Consider the following 25,509-nt stretch of genomic DNA (forward strand, 5'->3'; position numbering starts at 1 on the left):
CTTAGCACTCCAGTGTCACGCTATGGAGGGAGGGGCGAGTGTGAGTGTGCAGGAGCCAAACACCGGTGAGACATTTAGAGATCAGATCCCCCCCAGCTGCCTTGTCTGCAAGTAACACTTGTAACCCTTCTCCTCCCTGGCTCAAAGTGTTAATAGCACCGCACAGGGAAAAACAAAGCGTTATCCCTGCTGCGGTCTGCTTGTGAGACTGTTAGCTTAAAAGAGATGTGTGTGGGCGGAGTTCCGGGAATTGCCGATTCCCATTTTTGATAATCAATCACAATTGCCAAATTAGACACACACACAACCAACCGGTATATAGCTTTCACGGAGTGGTAGTGTTTATAAAAAAAGGACATGAAAGGCTTATAGCATGTGCGCATAGGCGCACATGTCGCTATTATAATAATGGTTTACAGCCTGGGCTTCAGTAGAGAGAGGGGGGGACAGCCTCAGTTTTAGCAGCGACTAGCTTCTGTTCTTTTTTTTTTAAACACTACAGACTCCCGTGATAGCTTAATACCGGTTGGTGTGTGTGTGTCTAATTTGGGCATATGTAGTTTAATGCTAACACCCTGTCTACACAAGCAGACCACGCAGCAGGGATAACGCTTTTCTTTTTTCCCTGTGCGGTGCTATTAACACTTTGAGCCGGGGAGGAGAAGGGTTACGAGGTTTTTCCTCTGTAGCTATTTAACTAACACTTTGAGCGGGGAGAGAAGGGTTAGAAGTGCTTGCGCCCACAATATAAATGGCACTGGCTGCACACTTACCTCAGTCGCAGAAGCAGACGTTTTGGCGGCTAAAAGTAACTAAGTTATTAGCAAAGCATCTAAAAAATGTATCAATTTCATGAGCAGCAGCCAATAATGTGAAAGCAAAAATGTGCTGGTTGCTATGCACAATAATAAAAAAAAAAAAAACAAAAAAAAACCTGTTTAAGAAAAATATGTGCTTGACAGAACTGGCCATTCTTTCTGCAGGCAGGCTCCACTTTCTGCGATATTATCGCAGATCGCACTATGTTCTGCCTTGGGGAAAATGACCAAATAACTTTTAGCCATTCTTTTTAATTAATGTGAAAAATGCAATAGAAAATGTATATTCTGCCAAACCCTTCTTTTCAGTCATTATGTAGCCAAATTAACGAGTTCTGCCTAAGTAGAACTAATATGGCGTCACGCATGCACATTTTACACAAACTTTTTGCAATGCATGCTTATCAGACTTTTCTCCTGGTGTTTCAACTGCTGCATCATTAACATCTCGCCGGATGCCGACTAAGAGTTGCGTGATCTGAGATTAACAATGCATTGGGCATTCAAATGCGTTCATTTAAATATTGTAATAAGCTGATCAGTGCCATGTGAGGAAGGGAATGCAGCCTACATTTATGGGCGGTTGTTATGGCCATTTACAAGGGAAACTAAAACATAATTATATTGAACATTAAAGAGACTCTCAATTCTCCTACTGAGCATGTGTGCAATCTCACAGGGTATACGTATGCTATTTGTGATTGGCTGATGTCTGTCACATGATTCAGGGGGCCAGAAAATTGGAGAGAAAAAAAATCTGACAGAAAAAATTTTAGAGTAATTCAGAGTAGGTGTTAAATAAATCGTTGTCTTTTTATTATTCACTTGGTAATTATGCGATTCTATTGTATTGAGTGGTCCTTTTTAAAGCTTTGTATTTAAGTTAAGACTTAAAGGGACATTAAACCCCAAATTTTTCTTTCATGATCCAGATAGAGAATACCATTTTAAAAAACATCCCAATTTACTTCTATTATCTAATTTGCTTCATTCTTTAGATATCCTTTGTTGAAGAAATAGCAATTCACATGGGTGAGCCAATCACACAAGGCATCTAGGTGCAGCCACCAATCAGCAGCTGCTGAGCCTATCCAGATATGCTTTTCAGAAAAGTATATCAAGATAATGAAGAAAATTAAATAATAGAAGAAAAATTGAAATGTTGTTTAAAATTGTATTCTCAATCTGAATCATAAAAGAAATTTTTTGAGTTTAATGTCCCTTTAATAGGTTTTAAACTATGAAACCTTAACTAAGTGTAGACACCACTAATATTCACAATAGATCACAGGAATACATATTGAAACATAAATTTAAATACATGATTACACATTTGGCTCATACATTGTTAAAATACAAAGAATTTCATAAATGAATCATATGGTAAGAGCTCAAAACTATATCCATACAGATTCCATGTCAGTAAAGGTAGGATAGTGTAATGAATTGTGTAACATCATCAAAGGGAACTTGGAACATACTGAAGGGAGATGAAATACTATCAGATGCGGTAGATAAAGTGAAATTTGTTTCTAAGAAAGCTCCCATACTTGCCAATAGGCTTTCCCCCAGTATGGTTAATAATAATTTAAGAAGGACAGAAATTAATTGGTTATCCAAGAGAGGCACCTTCAAGTGTTTGTCCAGAAATCGTGCCACATGTGAAGTAATTTCATTTGCTGTGGACTTTGGGAGCTTTGTCACAAAGCAGAATTTTAAAATTGAGCATTACGCTAATTGTGGTACTAGCTTTGTGATTTACCTCTTAGAGTGTACGCTATGCCATGAACAGTACGTAGAACAAGCCACACATGCCCTACGATCAAGGATAGGTGAACATAAGAGGGACATCAAAAATAACAATAAGGATTCCAGCGTAAGCAAGACATTTAAATTGCTTCCAAATTTGAGTCCAAATTTATTGTTAAGGTTATTGATCTAGCTAGAAACCCCTTTAGAGGTGGTAACAGATATAAGATCCTTTCTAAAAAAAGAATTATACTGGATTTGGAAGTTAGATACCAGGGTACCTCTAGGACTTAATAAGGAATGGGACATTAGTTTTTTGTGGAATAATAAAAATAAATAAAAACAAAAGTAAAAATGCATAAAATATTTCCTTGGGGTCTTTTATCCCATCAAGTAATGTGGTCTTTTGGAGCATGTATTTTTTATGGTCTTATGAAATGCTACGCGTGGATTCATTTTGATGTTGTTTTTTGATATCTGTAGAGTCGACACCTTTTTGGTTTTAAGGATTTTGCCGATTTCCTTCAAAGCATATTGCAATAGTATATATATGTCCATATTGAGATATTTACTAATATTTGGTGTCTTTTCTCACCCTGGTATTATTAATTTGGTATAAGCATTTCTTATAAAGATATTTGTATAATTTATATTATGCTATTTTTTTGTAAAGTATCGCAAAACATGGTTTACTGCTGGCGTCGCATCTGCATCAGCGTATATGAATATATGCATTTGAGTAATTTAATAAAAAAATGCATTGTTTCTATGTGAGGATTTACAATGTATTAATGTATTAACTTATGCGCTGATGCCATTGCGGTGTTACAACAATATTTCTTTATTTTGGATAAACTCTAGGCTAACTTTCAAGATGTGATATAATGTATGTATCTGTAACCATTTCATTTACAGATGTAACTAGTTGATATCGTACATATAGTCACTACACTTGTATAGCGCCTGTATGCTTACCTGCTGTTTCCAAGGGAACTTTTTACTCCGCCTCCTCCTCCCGCTGTAATTGCCGTCTCAGTGCATATTTTTATTCGTTGTGAAATAAAGCATTGATTTTTTTATATTCAAGGATTTTGTTGGAGTGCTGCCTTCCTCTCCAAGGGTAGTAATATATCTAGCAAAACAAAAATGGCAAAGTAAACAAATCTAGGCCACCTTATGTCACTTCTTTCAGCTAAATAACATATATATGTCAGCTATGACTCAAAGCTGCATTTACTATGTCTATTATATCAATGGATGTTTTTGGAAAGAATGGAGGAGATAGCCACCAAATATACAGAAATGTGTAAAGGGTACAAGTGAACATAGTGTTAGAAGGCAAGATAATAATAAACTCATAAGAAGGTATATTTGGTGGTAGAGTAACTAAAGAAGCAAAAAGGGTAGCGGAGCACCAATCCAATGTAATAAAATAAAAATAGTCTTTATTGAAAATCAAGATAAAACAGAAAAACGACAGGGTGCCATTATCCAAAAGGAGTCAGCTCCTACAGCTGCTACCCACAATTTAGGATCAACTTTATAGATACAGACACAGATTTAAAGATACATGCAAGGGCATCACAGCTGTGCCATACAGATTTACACTAGTATGTATTGCACAAATGTATTTGTATGATCCAACATATACACAAGATTATTTAACGCCAATGATTAATTAAATCGAACTCCGAATTGAAACCATCATGGACCTGGGTACGTAGTTTGAAAATCCAAAAGACTTCTTGCCTAGCCAAGAGCACATCTTTATTCCCCCCTCTAGGTGGTTGCCTGATGGTCTCTATTGCCCGCCACTTGAATGCTCTAACATCCCAATCGTGTACCTCAATAAAATGTTGTGGCAAAGTGGAACAAAGTTTATTTTTTTTATAGCCAAGATGTTCACGTATCCTTGTTTGTATGTCTCTAATTGTCATACCTACATATTGGCATTGGTGGTGGATACATTCTATTAGACACACGACGTAAGATGTAGAGCACTTCACACATCCTTTAGTATCAAATGTTTGGTTGGTAGCACATTAGTAAAACTCTTTTCTTTTACAAGATACGATGAGTCCACAGATTTCATCATTGTGAGATATCGCCTCCTGGTCAGCAGGAGGAGGCAAAGAGCTCCACAGCAGAGCTGCATAAATAGCTCCTCCCTTCCCTCCCAACCCAGTCATTCTCTTTGCCTGTGTTAGTGATAGGAAGAGGTAAAGTGAGGTGTTAGTTTAGATTCTTCAATCAAGAGTTTTTTATTTTTAAATTGTGCCAAAGTGTACTATTTTACTATAGGGCAGCCTCTGGAGTTATAGCCTTTAAGCCTATGGGAACTGGTGGGGTTTTAGCCTCACCGCGCTTCCCATAATTGTGCTGCTCTTCTGTGTATGGTCTTAGAGAATGTTAACTAAGACCCTTCTGCCTTCACAGGACCTCAGGAGGAAGAGTGGACCTCTTGACACTGTGAGATTATCATGCTGTTCCTCAGCATGGAGATAAGTGCAGTCTTTTATTTCTGGGGCTCTGCAGCATATCTCAGAACTGACTGTACTCAGCCTTTTCTACTAGGGGCTATGGGCCTAAGGGCTTCCCGTCGACAGTATGTTGGTTCTCATTATGCTTATTTCTCCAGACATTCTGGCATTTCAGAACTTAGCCTAGAAGCCCTGGGATATTTATGTTGGTATGCATCTGAACTGTAATGGGCATTGCTCTATTTAATTTTATTGCTCATAGAGATGGCTGATGCTGGGGGTAGTGCCGGAGTTTGGGAAAGTGTTTACTGGGCTCCGGTACATGGCGGTACTTTACTTGTTTTTGCCGGGTTTTTTTGGTGTTTGTCCGCCCACGAGGGGCGGGGCTTGGTGTTCGCGCGCTTAGCCGCGCAGTTACTCTTCGATGAGTTCCGGTTGGCAGCGTCTCCTCGCGGCTCCTAAGCCCGCTTGTTGCAATATCTTACAAACGATCTTAGGTGCGCAGTCCTAGAGGAGATAATATTGGTCACGTGGAGGCAGGTAGGAGCCGCAGCGGAGCTGTGGCGAGGTGACTGCTTTATTTTTCTGGAATACAAGTGTTATTTTTCTGAGGCTCACGTGCAGGGAGTGTGGGGTATAAATTAAACTGCTTACTCTCTGCCTATTTATATCTCAGGCTTTAATTCAGAAGGTTGTTTGTTATTAAAGACACAGTACAACATTTTTTTTATTATAAGTTCATTGGACTGATTTTTATATTATCAGTAAATTGACCAAGCTTGCCTTTGCTTATGTTATCATGGATGACATTGAACAAAGTACATTTCCTATGTGTTTAGATGCCATTGTGGAACCCCCTGTTACGCTTTGTCCCTCATCTATTGAGAGGGCTTCACAGTGTAAAGAGCAAATTTTCTTTAATAAAGCTATATCTAAGGAATGTTCTCAGACTGATGAGATTCAGGGTATGCCGCAACTTTCTCCCCAAGCGTCACAGCCTTTAATTGTAGAAAATTGTGGAGAATGGGGAGTTCTGCACAACAAGTATACACTTATAGCACTCTGAAGTCATAGAGGGTGAATAACCCTTTAATGATACTGCAAATCACAAAAATAGTGTGTCAATACTATGGTAGATAATGGGTAAGATAGATGAGAAAAACTAAATTAAAAAGTAACTTTTATTATATAAAGATTAAAAATTCTTCACACAACACACAAGTAAAACTATGAATAGAGGGGATAGAATCAGCGTGTCCTATTACTAATGAACGCTATGAATATAGCGTAATAATTATCGTAGTCATATATAATATGGAGATAGGTACAATATAAATATACCAGGCCTATAGATAGTGGCCAGATTCAATTATGTGTCACTCCAAAAGTATATATAGAGACTACTAGGTAGTGATGTTCCCTTCTAAACGATCCCTAAAACACAGGAGCTCACTAGACTCCTCACCATTACCATTGCCATTGCCCATGGTGAGGAGTCTAGTGAGCTCCTGTGTTTTAGGAATCGTTTAGAAGGGAACGACCAGCGTGACCCTGATGTAACTCTTTGTGCTTACTTGTATCGTTGGTTCAGTGATTACTCTATCTTATTAACTTGCCTTACGTTAAGATTTTGGCACTAACTTTTCGTAACATCATGCTAACAGACCCAGTCTGAGTACTAACGTTAAATTATCAGCCAACTCTAAATCTGATAACACAACACAGACTCGGTTTGTATAACGCTGTCATTAATACACAGTGTGTAGACCCGGTTAGCAAACCGCTTCTTAATTTCACACTGATGACAGCTAGAATGCTGTTCTCTGACCGATCACGACGATACTTGATTACTAGTTAGATGTATACTAATGGAACCTAACATCTGAACAGTTAAACACAAATAATAAAGTGCGTTATTGCAACTAATTTCTGTAACATTTACAATGCTATTATAGTGCAACCCTTTGATCGAAAATAAGTGCAACAAAAATATATATATTGTATCATTAGGCTTGCAATGGATTTTTTATACCCATGATTCCTAACAACAATATAGCTAATATTTAGCTGGGTAACTATCACTAAGAGTTACTTATCATAAGTCTCATGAGGTTAATGCATACACATTAAGGTGTGATAAGCACCATCAGACATACTATAATTCTCACGTACTAAAATAAGGGTCTATTATTTGTGTATCCAATACCCTCCTTATATTTGGGGTAGATAATATCGGACTACTAACTAATGCTATTCAGGTGCTCCAAATCCAGTATCTAATTATCTGCTATTTCAGTATAGTGAAATCACCTCCAACTAAGATTTGTGATCAGAGAACTGTTCTCCAACTAATGTTCAATAAAGAACAACGCTACAGTATTAACATAAGGAACAATAAGCATACCTAGAATATCAATTTGATTTAACTCTGTTATCCATACTGTTAAATAATTCACCTAGTGGGTATACCTTAACTATACACAGCATGTATCTTACAGTGATGCAGTATTAATATACTCCAATACAATTATAGCCCAGTGAACAGACGAATTTTGTTGATTTGTTTCTACGCCTAATGCGGCTAACTTTCAAACAGAATAGCATCTAATAATACATTAGATTCGTCATGTCAATGGTTAATCGCCTACATATGTATTAACTTAATGCATTAACTGGCTCAGTACTCAATAGTATTTGATCCTGACTTAGACCTACATCTGTCTTATTCTTTATTTTATTCATACAAACTATAATCTAGCCAGTTCTTTGTATCAGTATTCTCTGGTTATACTGCTCTTTTTGTAAGATTCCTTACAGAGTAGTTAGTGTTGTATCACTGTTAGTTCCTTATTCTTCTAACTGTCTGGCAACTTCGTTGTTTATGCACTACCCACCAACATTCTATCACCACTAAAGAGACATCACTACCTAGTAGTCTCTATATATACTTTTGGAGTGACACATAATTGAATCTGGCCACTATCTATAGGTCTGGTATCATATTTATATTGTACCTATCTCCATATTATATATGACTACGATAATTATTACGCTATATTCATAGCGTTCATTAGTAATAGGACATGCTGATTCTATCCCCTCTATTCGTAGTTTTAATTGTGTGTTGTGTTTGTGTCAAGAATTTTAAATCTTTATATAATAAAAGTTACTTTTTAATTTAGTTTTTCTCATCTATCTTACCCATTATCTACCATAGTATTGACACACTATTTTTGTGATTTGTAGTATCATTAAAGGGTTATTCACCCTCTATGACTTCAGAGTGCTATAAGTGTATACTTGTTGTGCAGAACTCTCCATTCTCCACAATTTTCTACAATTTCAGCCTCTAATATACACAGCACCTATCCTGGAACTTTGGTCATTAATACCCAAGTATCCTGCTACTGGACAGAAGTCTATATTTACTTAAATGTAGTGCCATTGAATTTTTCCTTTTCCTACTTCACTAGTCACAGCCTTTAATGCCCGCTCAGGCAACGCCGTGTTCTTCAACTGCGTCTGCTTCATTCACTCTGCAGGATATGGCTGCAGTTATGTCATCCACTCTTTCAGAAGTTTTATGTAAGTTGCCAGTGTTACAAGGTAAACGCAATAGGAAAGAGGCCCATGTGGTCCCTGCGACTTCTGATGCTTTGATGGCGATCTCCGATGTACCCTCCCAGGGCTCTGAATTGGGGGGTATGGAGGCTCTGTCTGAGGGGGAACTGTCTGACTCAGGAAGTGCATTGCCCCAGACAGATTCGGACGTGATGTCCTTCAGGTTTAAGCTTGAACACCTCCGCCTGTTGCTACATGAGGTTTTGGTGACTCTGGATGACTGTGACTCTATTGTGGTCCCTCCAGAGAAATTAAGTAAGATGGACAGATATTTGGAGGTTCCTTCTTATTCTGACGTTTTTCCAGTTCCTAAGAGAATTTCGGAAATTATTACTAGGGAATGGGAAAGACCGGGTATCCCATTCTCCCATTCCCCTATTTTAAAGAAAATGTACCCTGTAGCTGACACTGTTCGGGATTCTTGGCAGACGATCCCTAAGGTGGAGGGAGCTATCTCTACCCTGGCTAAGCATACGACTATCCCTATCGAGGACAGTTGTGCTTTCAAAGACCCCATGGATAAGAAGTTGGAGGGTCTCCTCAAGAAACTATATGTTCATCAAGGGTTTCTATTGCAACCGACGGCCTGCATTGTAACAGTCACAACTGCAGCTGCCTTTTGGTTTGATGCCCTAGAAGAGTCTCTTAGGACTGAGACTTCTTTAGAAGAAATACAGGATAGAATTAAGGCCCTTAAGCTGGCTAATTCTTTTATTACGGATGCCTCCATTCAGATCACCAAATTGGAGGCTAAGAGTTCAGGATTCTCCATCTTAGCACGAAGAGCCTTATGGTTAAAATCTTGGTCTGCGGATGTGTCCTCTAAATCCAAGCTCTTGGCTATTCCTTTCAAGGGAAAGACCCTGTTCGGGCCTGACTTGAAGGAGATCATTTCTGACATTACGGGACGTAAGGGTCACCTCCTCCCTCAAGATAAAACATCTAAGCAAAGGGGACAACCGAGTAATTTTCGTTCCTTTCGAAATTTCAAGGGAGTCCCCTCTTCCGCTAAACAGGAAGGGAATTTTTCACAAGCCAAGTCCACCTGGAGACCCAACAAGGCTTGGAACAAGGGTAAACAACCCAAGAAGCCTGCTGCTGCTACCAAGACAGCATGAAGGGGCGGCCCCCGATCCGGGACCGGATCTAGTAGGGGGCAGACTTTCTCTCTTTGTCCAGGCTTGGATAAGAGACGTTCAGGATCCCTGGACACTAGAGATCGTGTCTCAAGGGTATCAGTTGGAGTTCAAAAATTCCTTCCCCAGAGGAAGGTTTATTCTTTCACGATTATCTGTCGACCAGATAAAGAGAGGCTTTCTTACGCTGTGTAAGAGATCTCTCCTTCATGGGAGTAATATGCCCCGTTCCAATTCAGGAACAGGGGCAGGGGTTTTACTCAAATCTCTTTGTAGTTCCCAAAAAACAGGGAACGTTTCGACCCATTTTAGATCTCAAAAGTCTAAACAAGTTTCTCAGAGTTCCATCCTTCAAGATGGAAACTATTCGGACCATTCTTCCATTGATCCAGGAGGGTCAATATGACTACCGTGGATCTTAAGGATGCATATCTTCATATTCCTATCCACAGGGATCATCACAAGTTCCTGAGGTTTGCCTTTCTGGACAAACATTTTCAGTTCATGACCCTTCCTTTTGGTCTGGCCACGGCACCCAGAATTTTCACAAAGGTTCTGGGGTCTCTGCTGGCGGTTCTAAGACCACGGGGCATTGCTGTGGCGCCTTATCTGAACGATATTCTGATCCAGGCGTCGTCTTATCAGCTAGCAAAGTCCCATACTGACATTGTTCTTTCCTGTATAAGGACTCACAGGTGGAAGGTGAATCTCGAGAAAAGTTCAATGATTCCACAGACAAGGGTTCCTTTCCTGGGAACTCTTTAATCGACTCTCTATCCATGAAGATCTTTTTGACGGAAGTCAGAAAGTTAAAGATTCTGAATACATGCCGATCCCTTCAGTCCAATCCTCGGCCGTCAGTGGCTCAGTGCATGGAGGTAATTGGATTGATGGTGGCAGCAATGGACATCATTCCGTTTGCACGTTTTCATCTCAGACCTCTACAACTGAGCATGCTCAGACAGTGGAATGGAGATTATGCAAATTTGTCTCCTCAAATAGATCTAGATCAGGAGACAAGGGTCTCTCTTCTGTGGTGGTTGTCGCTGGATCATCTGTCCCAGGGGACATGCTTTCACAGACCCTCATGGGAGATAGTGACAACGGATGCCAGTCTGATAGGATGGGGAGCAGTCTGGAATTCCTTGAAAGCTCAAGGTGTATGGACTCGGTCGGAGTCTCTACTTCCCATCAACATTCTGGAGTTGAGAGCAATATTCAATGTGCTTCAGGCTTGGCCTCAGTTGGCTTCGACCAAATTCATCAGATTCCAGTCGGACAACATCACGACTGTAGCTTACATCAATCGTCAGGGAGGAACAAGAAGTTCCTTAGCGATGACAGAAGTAGCAAGGATAATTCAGTGGGCGGAGACTCACTCTTGTTATCTGTCAGCGATCCACATTCCAGGAGTGGACAACTGGGAGGCGGATTTTTTGAGCAGACAGACATTTCATCCGGGGGAATGGGAACTCCATCCGGAGGTATTTGACAGCCTGATTCTCAGATGGGGCAGGCCGGAGCTGGATCTTATGGCGTCTCGTCAGAATGCCAAGCTCCCGAGATACGGATCCAGGTCAAGGGATCCACAGGCCGAACTGATAGATGCCTTGGTCGTTCAACCTAGCTTATGTGTTTCCTCCATTTGCTCTCCTTCCCCGGGTGATTGCTCGAGTCAAACAGGAGAGGGCCTCAGTGATTTTCAATGCTCCTGCGTGGCCTCGCAGGACTTGGTATGCCGATCTGGTGGACATGTCATCTCTGCCACCGTGGAAGCTTCCATTGAGGCAGGACCTTCTGATTCAGGGACCCTTCCATCATCCGAATCTAATTTCTCTGCAGCTGACTGCTTGGAGATTGAACGCTTGATTTTATCTAAGCGAGGGTTCTCTGATTCGGTCATTGATACCTTGATTCAGGCGCGTAAGCCTGTTGCTAGAAAAATTTACCATAAGATATGGCGTAAATATCTTTATGGAGTAGGGTTCAGATTCCCAGGATTTTATCTTTTCTCCAAGAAGGGTTGGAGAAAGGGTTGTCAGCAAGTTCCTTAAAGGGACAGATTTCTGCTTTGTCTATTTTGCTACACAAGCGTCTGGCAGATGTTCAATCTTTTTGTCAGGCTCTGACTAGAATCAGGCCTGTGTTTAGACAAATTGCTCCTCCTTGGAGTTTGAATTTAGTTCTTCATGCTCTTCAAGGGGTTCCATTTGAACCTATGCATTCCATAGATATTAAGTTATCTTGGAAAGTTTTATTTTTGGTTGCTATTTCATCTGCTCGCAGAGTTTCTGAGTTTTCCTTATCTTATTTTCCATGCAGATAAGGTAGTGTTGCTTACCAAGCCTGGTTTTCTTCCTAAGGTTGTTTCAAATAAAAATATTAATCAGGAAATTGTTGTTCCTTCCTTGTGTCCTAACCCTTCTTCTAAGAAGGAGCGACTGTTACATAATTTGAACGTGGTCCGTGCCTTGAAGTTTTACTTACAGGCGACTAAGGAGTTTTGTCAATCTTCTTCCCTGTTTGTTTGTTTTTCTGGGAAGCATAGGGGTCAGAAAGTTACGGCTACCTCTCTTTCCTTTTGACTGAAGAGTATCATTCTTCAGCCTCCTGAACGTATTACGTCTCATTCCACTAGGGCTGTGGCTTCCTCATGGTCATTCAAACATGATTTGCAAAGCTGCGACTTGGTCTTCTCTTCACACTTTTTCAAAATTTTACAAATTTGATACTTTTGCCTCGTCTGAGGCTGTTTTTGGGAGGAAAGTTCTTCGAGCAGTGGTGCCTTCTGTTTAGGTTCCCTGTCTTGTCCCTCCCGTTTCATCCGTGTCCTACGGCTTTGGTATTGTATCCCACAAGTAAGGATGAAATCTGTGGACTCATTGTATCTTGTAAAAGAAAAGGGAAATTTATTCTTACCTGATAAATTTGTTTCTTTTACGATACGATGAGTCCACGGCCCTCCCTGTTTTTATGAGACAGTTCTTTATTTTTGTTAAAATTCAGTCACCTCAGCTCCTTGGCTTTTCTTTTCTCTTCCTAACTTCGGTCGAATGACTGGGTTGGGAGGGAAGGGAGGAGCTATTTATGCAGCTCTGCTGTGGACCTCTTTGCCTCCTCCTGCTGACCAGGAGGCGATATCCCACAAGTAAGGATGAAATCCGTGGACTCATCGTATCGTAAAAGAAACAAATTTATCAGGTAAGAATAAATTTCCCTTTTCCTTTTACAATGAATTCACAAGCCTTACATCTGGCCCCTCCACATCTATATGTGCCATTAACACTTAGCCAAGTAGTTGGCTGTTGTTTTTGTGGGAGCTGAGAAAGGGACAGGATATTGCCCAAGGTTAAATTTCTCGAATATATACATTTGAAGCCCTGCTCTGCAATAGTCTTCAGTCCCCTAACCCCATATAGGAAAAGGAAATTTTTTCTTTAGGACATCGCAAATTTCATAGAACTCTGAAGAGTACTGTGTGATTAACATAGTGTGTTCATCCTTGGTATCTTTTGATCTAGGCCTTAAAGTATCTTGCCTATTTATACTAGCCACTTCCTTAGCCACATTTTTTACCAATTTTGGTTTATATCCCCTCTCAACCAATCTATTCACCATGTTAGAACTTTCTCCCACAAAGTCAGAATAGGTACTGCAAATCCTTCTGGCACGCAAGAGTTGCCCCCTTGCGATGCCATTAAAGACGTGTCTGGGATGTGCACTTTTGTTATGGAGAATGGTGTTACCTGATATTGGCTGTCTAAGTAAGCGGTTTTTTAGAACAATGCAAAAGTTACGATTTCTAACCCTTTATTTTTTTTTTTGTTCCATAGATCCAGTTTGACATCACTAGGATCAAAAACAAGATGAAGGATCTTGCTAGTCTGCACGATAAACACCTAAACAGACCTACCCTAGATGATAGCACAGAAGAGGAGCATGCCATAGAAATTACAACTCAGGAAATCACACAGGTAAAGTAGAATACATATAAAAGCCTCTTTTTCTGTTATGTTCTCTTCTGTGTGCACTTTATGAATATTTTAACCTTGAATATTACAAACCCTAAAAATTATAGAGATGAGGAACAATAGAGAATAGCTGAAATACAATCGACATGGTTCTATTTTTGAAACCTCCTTGATTTTGGCCTTGAAGAAAGCATGTGCCCGAAGCTGTCTGTCTGGAAGTATTTTTGCTGGCATGGCTGACAAATATTTCTGTATTGTAGATAGAACCTAACATAAGAGTAGGTGTGAACAAGGGTAAAATATTAGACAGCTCATAAAATGAATTTAAAAAAAAAAAAAAACTTTTACAAATCACTTTTTCTTTTTATAGTCTCATAATAAAATGAGAGAATAGAGAGTATCTCCCCTGGAGATGAGCTGGCACTCACTTATGGGCCATGGTTGTATTTATAGTTAGATTTTATTTGAATTTGCGCCCAGATGGCTCTGGGGTAGCTGCATATCAGAATATAAGCATGTAGTTTGTGTGCTGCCCAGATCATATAATGTGCATCCAGGTTATGTGTGTGTTTTGAGGAGCTTGCCCAAAAGATTAGGAGCTAAAAATATCTGGGCATTTAGTATGTTAGAAAATTAAATAAATTAATATGCACGCACACATGCCAACAAGAATATTCTTCAGTATTCTCTAGCTCAAAAACAAGGAGTTAACCAATGTGTCCAACAGTTATGTGCATCTTAATAGAAATTTCTTAACAGAGGGCAGTGCATAGAAGGTTAAAAAAATCTTAAATTAGAACAGCAAAATTTAAAAAAAAATAAAAAATATACACTTATCCAGCGCTCATTTGTTCTATTCTTTGTTTGCATCTCTCAGCAATAGATGGACAGTCATACAAGGCACATTTGTATTCCAAACCTTTTAATAAGTACACATACAATGCCTTGCAAAAGTATTCACCCCCCCTTGACTTTTGACCTATTTTGTTACATTACAGCCTTAAGTTCAATGTTTTATTAATCTGAATTTTATGTGATGGATCAGAACACAATAGTCTAAGTTGGTGAAGTGAAATGAGAAAAATATATACATAAAACTATTTTTTAGAAATAGAAAATTGGCATGTGCGTATGGTGCAACCAATTACCTTCAGAAGTCACAATTAGTGAAATGATGTCCACCTGTGTGCAATCTAAGTGTCACTTGATCTGTCATTACATATACACACCTTTTTTGAAAGGCGCCAGAGGCTGCAACACCTAAGCAAGAGGCACCACTAACCAAACACTGCCATGAAGACCAAGGAACTCTCCAAACAAGTAAGGGACAATGTTGTTGAGAAGTACAGGGTTAGTTTATAAAAAAATATCCAAATCTTGGATGATCCCCAGGAGCACCATCAAATCTATCATAACAAAATGGAAAGAACATGGCACAACAGCAAACCTGCCAAGAGACGGCCACCCACCAAAACTCATGGACCGGGCAAGGAGGGCATTAATCAGAGAGGCAGCACAGAGACCTAGGGTAACCTTGGAGGTCCTGCAGAGTTCCACAGCAGAGACTGGAGTATCTGTACATAGGACGACAATAAGCCGTACGCTCCATAGAGTTGGGCTTTATGGCAGAGTGGCCAGAAGAAAGCCATTACTTTCAGCAAAAAACAAAATGGCACGTTTTGAGTTTGCGAAAAGGCGTGTGGGAGACTCCTAAAATGTATGGAAGAAGGTGCTCTGGTCTGATAAGACAAAAATTTAACTTTTCAGCCATCAAAGAAAACGCTATGTCTGGCGCAAACCCAACACATCAAATAACCCAAAGAACACCATCCCCACAGTCAAACATGGTGTTGGCAGCATCATGTTTTTCAGCAGCCGGGACTGGGAAACTGGTCAGAGTTGAGGGAAAGATGGATGGTGGTAAATACAGGTATATTCTTGAGCAAAACCTGTACCACTCTGTGTGATTTGAGGATAGGACGGAGGTTCACCTTCCAGCAGCACAATGACCCCAAACACACTGCTAAAGCAACACTTGAGTGGTTAAAAGGGACAGTCAACACCAGATTTTTTGTTGTTTAAAAAGAAAGATAATCCCTTTATTACCCATTCCTCAGTTTTGCATAACCAACACAGTTATAATAATACATGTTTTAGCTCTGTAATTATCTTTTATCTAAGCTTCTGCTGACTGCCCCCTTTTCTCCAACATTGGTGTGTCCGGTCCACGGTGTCATCCTTACTTGTGGGAATATCTCTTCCCCAACAGGAAATGGCAAAGAGTCCCAGCAAAGCTGGCCATATAGTCCCTCCTAGGCTCCGCCCACCCCAGTCATTCTCTTTGCCGTTGCACAGGCAACATCTCCACGGAGATGGTTAAGAGTTTTTTGGTGTTTAAATGTAGTTTTTTTTATTCTTCTATCAAGTGTTTGTTATTTTAAAATAGTGCTAGTATGTACTATTTACTCTGAAACAGAAAAGGATGAAGATTTCTGTTTGTGAGAGGAAGATGATTTTAGCAGACAGTAACTAAAATTGATTGCTGTTTCCACATAGGACTGTTGAGATGAAGTAACTTCAGTTGGGGGAAACAGTTAGCAGACTTTTCTGCTTAAGGTATGACTAGCCATATTTCTAACAAGACCATGTAATGCTGGAAGGCTGTCATTTCCCCTCATGGGGATCGGTAAGCCATTTTTTTAGTCAAACAAACAGAATAAAGGGCTTAATATGGGCTATAAAACTGGTAGACACTTTTATGGGCTAAATCGATTGCTTTATTTGGGCATTTTATTCATGTTTATGCTGATAATTCACATTTATAAACTTGGGGAACGTTTATTAACGGCAGGCACTATGTTAGACACCTTTTCCAGTCAGGGGGCCTTCCCAGTTGTAGGCTGAGCCTCATTTTCGCGCCATTACTGCGCAGTTGTTTTTTGAGAGCAGGACATGCAGATGCATGTGTGAGGATCTGAAAGTAGCTGTAAAAGTTTCTAGAAGGCGTCACTTGGTATCGTATTCCCCTCTGGGCTTGGTTGGGTCTCAGCAAAGGCTATAGCTGGGACTGTATAGGGGTTAAATTTGTAAACGGCTCCGGTTCCGTTATTTTAAGGGTTAAAGCTCTGAAAATTGTTGTGCAATACTCTTAATGCTTTAAGACACTGTGGTGAAATTTTGGTAATTTTTGAACAATTCCTTCATACTTTTTCACATATTCAGTAATAAAGTGTTTTCTGTTTAAAATTTAAAGAGACAGTAACGGTTTTGTTTTAAAAGTTTTTTGTGCTTTATTGACAAGTTTAAGCCTGTTTAACATGTCTGTGCCTTCGGATAAGCTATGTTCTATATGTATGAAAGCCAATGTGTCTCCCCATTTAAATTTGTGTGATAATTGTGCCATAGCGTCCAAACAAAGTAAGGACAGTACTGCCACAGATAATGAAATTGCCCAAGATGATTCCTCAGATGAGGGGAGTAAACATGATACTACATCATCCCCTACTGTGTCTACACCAGTTTTGCCCACGCAGGAGGCCCCTAGTACATCTAGCGCGCCAATGCTTATTACCATGCAACAATTGACGGCTATAATGGATAACTCCATAGCAAATATTTTATCCAAAATGCCTACATATCAGAGAAAGCGCGATTGCTCTGTTTTAAACACTGAAGAGCAGGAGGGCGCTGATGATAATTGTTCTGTCATACCCTCACACCAATCTGAAGTGGCCATGAGGGAGGTTTTGTCAGATGGGGAAATTTCAGATTCAGGAAAAATTTCTCAACAAGCTGAACCTGATGTTGTGACATTTAAATTTAAATTAGAACATCTCCGCGCACTGCTTAAGGAGGTGTTATCTACTCTGGATGATTGTGACAACTTGGTCATTCCAGAGAAATTATGCAAGATGGACAAGTTCCTAGAGGTTCCGGTGCACCCCGACGCTTTTCCTATACCCAAGCGGGTGGCGGACATAGTGAATAAGGAGTGGGAAAAGCCCGGCATACCTTTTGTCCCCCCCCCCCCCCCCCCCCCTATATTTAAGAAATTATTTCCTATGGTCGACCCCAGGAAGGACTTATGGCAGACAGTCCCTAAGGTCGAGGGGGCAGTTTCTACTCTAAACAAACGCACTACTATTCCTATTGAGGATAGTTGTGCTTTCAAAGATCCTATGGATAAAAAATTGGAGGGTTTGCTTAAGAAGATTTTTGTACAGCAAGGTTACCTTCTACAACCCATTTCGTGCATTGTCCCTGTCACTACAGCAGCGTGGTTCTGGTTCGAGGAACTAGAAAAGTCGCTCAGTAGAGAGACTCCATATGAGGAGGTTATGGACAGAGTTCACGCACTTAAGTTGGCTAACTCTTTTATTTTAGATGCCGCTTTGCAATTAGCTAGATTAGCAGCGAAAAATTCAGGGTTTGCAATCGTGGCGCGCAGAGCGCTTTGGCTAAAGTCTTGGTCAGCGGATGTGTCATCCAAGACAAAATTGCTTAACATCCCTTTCAAAGGTAAAACTCTATTTGGACCAGAATTGAAAGAGATTATCTCAGACATCACTGGGGGAAAGGGCCACGCCCTTCCACAAGATAGGCCTTTCAAGGCCAAGAATAAGTCTAATTTTCGTTCCTTTCGCAATTTCAGGAACGGACCGGCCTCTAATTCTGCATCCTCTAAGCAAGAGGGTAATGCCTCACAACCCAAACCAGCCTGGAAACCGATGCAAGGCTGGAACAAGGGTAAGCAGGCCAAGAAGCCTGCTGCTGCTAACAAAACAGCATGAAGGAGTAGCCCCCGATCCGGGACCGGATCTAGTAGGGGGCAGACTCTCTCTCTTTGCTCAGGCTTGGGCAAGAGATGTTCAGGATCCCTGGGCGCTAGAAATAGTTTCTCAGGGTTATCTTCTGGAATTCAGGGAAGTACCCCCAAGGGGAAGGTTCCACATGTCTCACTTATCCTTAAACCAAATAAAGAGACAGGCGTTCTTACATTGTGTAGAAGACCTGTTAAAGATGGGAGTGATACACCCAGTTCCAATAAAGGAACAAGGAATGGGATTTTATTCCAATCTGTTCGTAGTTCCCAAAAAAGAGGGAACTTTCAGACCAATTTTGGATTTGAAGATCCTAAACAAATTTCTCAGGGTACCATCGTTCAAGATGGAAACCATTCGAGCGATTCTACCCACTATCCAGGAAGGTCAATTTATGACTACCGTGGATCTAAAGGATTGCGTACCTATATATTCCTATCCACAAAGAACATCATCTGTTCCTAAGGTTCGCCTTTCTGGACAAACATTACCAGTTTGTGGCCCTCCCATTCGGGTTAGCCACTGCTCCAAGGATTTTCACAAAGGTACTAGGGTCCCTTCTAGCGGTTCTAAGACCGAGGGGCATTGCAGTAGTACCTTACTTGGACGACATTCTAATACTAGCGTCGTCCCTGTCAAAAGCAAAGGCTCATACAGACATCGTTCTGGCCTTTCTCAGATCACACGGATGGAAGGTGAACATAGAAAAAAGTTCTCTGTCTCAGTCAACAAGAGTTCCCTTCTTGGGAACAATAATAGATTCCTTAGAAATGAGGATTTTTCTGACAGAGGTCAGAAAGTCAAAACTTCTAAGCACTTGTCAAGTTCTTCATTCTGTTCCACTTCCTTCCATAGCGCAGTGCATGGAAGTAGTAGGGTTGATGGTTGCAGCAATGGACATAGTTCCTTTTGCACAAATTCATCTAAGACCATTACAACTGTGCATGCTCAAACAGTGGAATGGGGATTATACAGACTTGTCTCCAATGATTCAAGTAGATCAGAAGACCAGAGATTCACTCCGTTGGTGGCTGACCCTGGACCATCTATCCCAGGGAATGAGCTTCCACAGACCAGAGTGGGTCATTGTCACGACCAACGCCAGTCTAGTGGGCTGGGGAGCGGTCTGGGAGTCCCTGAAAGCTCAGGGACTATGGTCTCGGGAAGAGTCTCTTCTCCCGATAAACATTCTGGAACTAAGAGCGATCTTCAATGCTCTCAGGGCTTGGCCTCAGCTAGCAAAGGCCAGATTCATAAGATTCCAATCAGACAACATGACGACCGTTGCGTATATCAATCATCAGGGGGGAACAAGGAGTTCCCTGGCGATGAAAGAAGTGACCAAAATAATTCAATGGGCGGAGGATCACTCCTGCCACCTATCTGCGATCCACATCCCAGGTGTGGAAAACTGGGAAGCGGATTATCTGAGTCGTCAGACATTCCATCCGGGGGAGTGGTAACACCACCCGGAGATCTTTGCCGAACTAACTCAATTATGGGGCATTCCAGACATGGATCTGATGGCGTCTCGTCAGAACTTCAAGGTTCCTTGCTACGGGTCCAGATCCAGGGATCCCAAGGCGACTCTAGTCGATGCACTAGTAGCACCTTGGACCTTCAACCTAGCTTATGTATTTCCACCGTTTCCTCTCATTCCCAGGCTGGTAGCCAGGATCAAACAGGAGAGGGCCTCGGTGATCTTGATAGCTCCTGCATGGCCACGCAGGACTTGGTATGCAGACCTGGTGAATATGTCATCGGTTCCACCATGGAAGCTACCTTTGAGACAGGACCTTCTTGTTCAGGGTCCATTCGAACATCCAAATCTGGTCTCCCTCCAGCTGACGGCTTGGAGATTGAACGCTTGATTCTATCGAAGCGTGGGTTTTCAGATTCTGTGATAGATACTCTGGTTCAGGCCAGAAAAACTAGAAAGATTTACCATAAAATATGGAAAAGATATATCTGTTGGTGTGAATCCAAAGGATTCCCATGGAATAAGATAAAAATTCCTAAGATTCTCTCCTTTCTACAAGAAGGTTTGGAGAAAGGATTATCTGCAAGTTCTCTAAAGGGACAGATCTCTGCTTTATCTGTCTTACTACACAAAAGACTGGCAGCTGTGCCAGATGTTCAAGCATTTGTTCAGGCTCTGGTTAGGATCAAGCCTGTTTACAGACCTTTGACTCCTCCCTGGAGTCTAAATCTAGTTCTTTCAGTTCTTCAAGGGGTTCCGTTTGAACCTTTACATTCCATAGATATTAAGTTACTATCTTGGAAAGTTTTGTTTTTGGTTGCTATTTCTTCTGCTAGAAGAGTTTCAGAGTTATCTGCTCTGCAATGTTCTCCGCCCTATCTGGTGTTCCATGCAGATAAGGTGGTTTTGCGTACTAAGCCTGGTTTTCTTCCAAAGGTTGTTTCTAACAAGAATATTAACCAGGAGATAGTTGTACCTTCTTTATGTCCGAATCCAGTTTCAAAGAAGGAACGTTTGTTACACAATTTGGACGTAGTCCGTGCTCTAAAATTCTATTTAGAGGCTACAAAAGATTTCAGACAAACATCTTCTTTGTTTGTTGTCTATTCTGGTAAAAGGAGAGGTCAAAAAGCGACTTCTACCTCTCTTTCCTTTTGGCTTAAAAGCATCATCCGGACAGCAGCCTCCTGAAAGAATCACAGCTCACTCCACTAGGGCTGTGGCTTCCACATGGGCCTTCAAGAACGAGGCTTCTGTTGACCAGATATGTAAGGCAGCGACTTGGTCTTCACTGCACACTTTTGCCAAATTTTACAAATTTGATACTTTTGCTTCTTCTGAGGCTATTTTTGGGAGAAAGGTTTTGCAAGCCGTGGTGCCTTCCGTTTAGGTAACCTGATTTGCTCCCTCCCTTCATCCGTGTCCTAAAGCTTTGGTATTGGTTCCCACAAGTAAGGATGACTCCGTTGACCAGACACACCAATGTTGGAGAAAACAGAATTTATGCTTACCTGATAAATTACTTTCTCCAACGGTGTGTCCGGTCCATGGCCCGCCCTGGTTTTTTAATCAGGTCTGATGAATTATTTTATCTTAACTACAGTCACCAAGGTACCATATGGTTTCTCCTATATTTTACCTCCTGTCCGTCGGTCGAATGACTGGGGTGGGCGGAGCCTAGGAGGGACTATATGGCCAGCTTTGCTGGGACTCTGCCATTTCCTGTTGGGGAAGAGATATTCCCACAAGTAAGGATGACGCCGTGGACCGGACACACCGTTGGAGAAAGTAATTTATCAGGTAAGCATAAATTCTGTTATTTCAGTTCTTTTGACAGACATGCAGTTTAGCCAATCAGTGCTCAGTCCTAGGTCACTTTACGTGCATGAGCTCAATGTTATCTATATGAAACATGTGAACTAATGCCCTCTAGTCAAAATGTATTTAGATTAGAGGCAGTCTTCAAGGTCTAAGAAATTAGCATATAAACCTCCTAGGTTTAGCTTTCAACTAAGAATACCAAGAGAACAAAGCAAAATTGGTGATAAAAGTAAATTGGGAAGTTGTTTAAAATTGCATGCCCTATTTAAAACATGAAAGTTTTTTTTGGATTTGACTGTCCCTTTAAGGGGAAACATGTAAATGTGTTGGAATGGCCTAGTCGAAGCCCAGACCACAAGCCAATAGAAAATCTGTGGTCAGACTTAAAGATTGCTGTTCACAAGGGCAAACCATCCAACTTGAAGGAGCTGAAGCAGTTTTGCAAGGAGGAATGAGCAAAAATCCCAGTGGTAAGATGTGGCAAGCTCATAGAGATTTATCCAAAGCGACTTGGGGGTGTGATTGCTGCAAAGTTTGCTCTACAAAGTATTGACTTTAGGGGGGTGAATAGTTATGCACATTGGCTTTTTCTGTTATTTTGTCCTATTTGTTGTTTGCTTCATAATAATAAAAAAAAAAATACATCTTCAAAGTTGTGGGCATGTTCTGTAAATTAAATTATTAAAATCCTCAAACAATCCATGTTAATTCCAGGTTGTGAGGCAACAAAACACGAAAACTGCCAAGGGGGGTGAATACTTTTGCAAGGCATTGTAGCTATAACCCTATGAAAACATGCAGGGGATCCTTCTTAATAAATAGTTTCAATGTGAAGGCAATGCACAGTTCTCCAGGTGTGGTAATAATCTGCAACAATCTTATTGTGCCTTTAGGATTGTACCATTTTTGGTTCAGAACATGGGTTTTGCTTGCTTATTGGTTTGCTAAATGTAGCCACCAATAAGCAAGCTCTATCCAGGGCGCTGTACCTAAAATGGGCTGGCTCCTAAACTTTAAATTTCTGCTTTTTAAATAAAGATAGCAAGAGAAAGAAGAACAATTAATAATAGGAGTAAATTAGAAAGTTGCTTAAAATAGCATGTTCTATCTGAATGAAAGGGAAAAAAATTTGGTTTAGTATCCTTTTAAGTTTCCAATTTGTTTTACAGTGCAAACCCCAGCCATGTTCAAGTAGCAAGAGCGTAACATCAGTTAAAGTGAAGGTCAATTTCGATGAATTAGTGCCCGGTTTATAATAATCCTATTAAAAACAAGGGCACTTTAATTCATCAAAATTGACATTTCACTTGTTTTCTTCAAAAACGTACCTTTTAATCCCTCGACCGTCGGAAGCTTCTTTATACGTCAGAAATGACAAATCCGAATTCGTCATTTTGGACCCGCGAAGAGGGCTTGCGATGGGCAGAGGAAGCGCTGCAGCGGCTGTCAGGATTAAAAGGTACGTTTTTGAAGAAAACAAGTGAAATGTCAATTTTGATGCATTAAAGTGCTCTTGTTTTTAATAGGATTATTAAAACCAGGCACCAATTCATCAAAAATTGACCTTCACTTTAAAGCAGAACAGTGTGGGTTATTTTCAAGAAGTTAACACATGTAGCTAAGAAAATACTGGAGGAATTGAATGCACCATAACATATTTTAATACTACATAACTGTCTGTACATTTTTTATCTGACTAGGAACCACACATAATAGTAAAAAAACAAAACAACAGTAGGATGATAACACTGAAAAAGCTCATCTATCAAACATTTTGCAATACAGAGTAGACTTAAAACGAAGAACTAAAGATAGCACCTGCATAACACTCCATATTCAATATTGTTTCTGAAAGATGCTATGACTCATACCGTATAAATTCTGGGCATCTCTATAGGCCACTCGTGGACCCTACAGCATAGGTACTTACACTACTAGCAGAAAGTTAAGGAATGATAGACCACTTTTGAATCTCAGTACTTGGGATATAATATAGTAACAGCAGTGCTCAAAAGAAAAAAAGAAATGCAAACTTTAAATGAAATTGCATCAGACACTAAACATGTGAACACCACAAATAAGGATAAAGTTGAGTATTGCAAGAAAACATATTACATAGAAGGATTGTTGAAATATGACGAAATCTGTGGGGGCACTGCTTAGATGGTTACTTGGGGACAGTACATGAGGCTGGACCAAATTATTAATAACCAATGATATTACATACAAGGTTTTATAGGAGTATGTGGAATATTCAGTAGTTTAGAGAATTATATTATTTGCAAAGAGACGTGAAAGCCGAAAATTTTCTTTCATGTTTCAGATAGAGCATTCAGTATTAAACAACTTTGCAGTTAGTTCTATTACCAAATTTGCTTCATTCTCTTGGTATCCTTTGTTGAAGGAGCACCAATGCGTTACTGAAAGCTAGCTGAACATTCAGTGAGCCAATGACATGATTTATATATATGAAGCCACCAGTCAGAAGCTAGCTCCCAGTAGTGCATTGCTGCTCCTGAGCCTAAGAAGGTATGCTTTTCAACAAAGGATAGCAGGTGAATGAAGCAAATTTTAATGTCGGAAATTATGAAAGGTTTTTTTTATTAATTACTTTTATTGCCTACCGTAACGAATATTATGGAATATGGTGTATGAATAAAATGACAATTGTTGTTTTATCTCCAGATGTTCCATCGGTGTCAGCGTGGTGTGCAAACATTACAGAGCCGATGCCGTAACTGTACTGAACAGGAGGAGCGTGTGCTGAGAAATGTAGTGTCTTCACTGGCTCAGTCACTGCAGGACCTCTCCACTAACTTCAGACACTCACAGTCTGAGTACCTCAAACGTAAGCTTGTTTTGTTTCACAGGTGACAACTCTATGACAAATCCTATGAGACAAATCTCCTAGTATATTTACCTCAGGTCACTCTAAATATATTTATACAAAAACTCTTAGGGAACACAAAACTAAACATTTTATCACGCAGGTTCAAAATATTCTTTGCGTGAAAAAAATATTGTTAAAGCTGTTTCTTTTAATTTTAAAGCGTATCAGAAAGTGCATCTGGACCTTAAGAACTGATTGCTCACTGGCTGATAATCAGATCTCCCAATGCTTTATTGGTGGACAGTTATACATTTCAGAAGCATAAAACATCCGGTTTACAAAAAATATTTTTAAAATGCCCTGTCTTAGATACAAAAATAAAAAAATATTTTTGTGTCCTTTTTTTTTTTTTTTTTTTTCTTTTCAAATACAATACACCATAATTATTGTATTGTTATCATTATTATTTTACCATATGCCATGTTTTAACTCTAAAGATTGTGGATTTTCCAGTTCGGAGAACTGGGAGTGCACAATGCAGACCTCTCAAGAATTATCCTCTTACATATCTGTCCCTAACTGCCCAGCATGGATTAGACAAGATACTGCAAAACAATGCAGGTTCTTCTAACAAAATGTCAGTGTGAAGTCTTGTCTGCTTCAGTAACTAGTCCAGATTGTCTCCTCCAAACAAGGCAAATGGTGGGAGGGGGGTAGTTTGGCCGCTAAAAATAATTGTAACAAAGTGTATTTATACACTAAATTAAAACTATAGCTTTTAGA

The 25,509-nt window shown here is 40.2% G+C and overlaps 1 protein-coding gene across 1 annotated transcript in view; it reads left to right on the top strand.

The window, feature by feature from the left end:
- The window catches only part of STX16 (syntaxin 16), a 178,882-nt gene that overhangs the window by 92,153 nt on the left and 61,220 nt on the right, over positions 1–25,509 (top strand). Inside the window, exon 4 of the mRNA XM_053704804.1 lies at positions 24,582–24,744. Coding sequence (XP_053560779.1) covers positions 24,582–24,744 — 163 coding nt within the window. The remainder of the gene's footprint in view (positions 1–24,581; positions 24,745–25,509) is intronic.

Source organism: Bombina bombina, chromosome 1 (assembly GCF_027579735.1).
Source record: "Bombina bombina isolate aBomBom1 chromosome 1, aBomBom1.pri, whole genome shotgun sequence".
Lineage (NCBI taxonomy): Eukaryota > Metazoa > Chordata > Amphibia > Anura > Bombinatoridae > Bombina > Bombina bombina.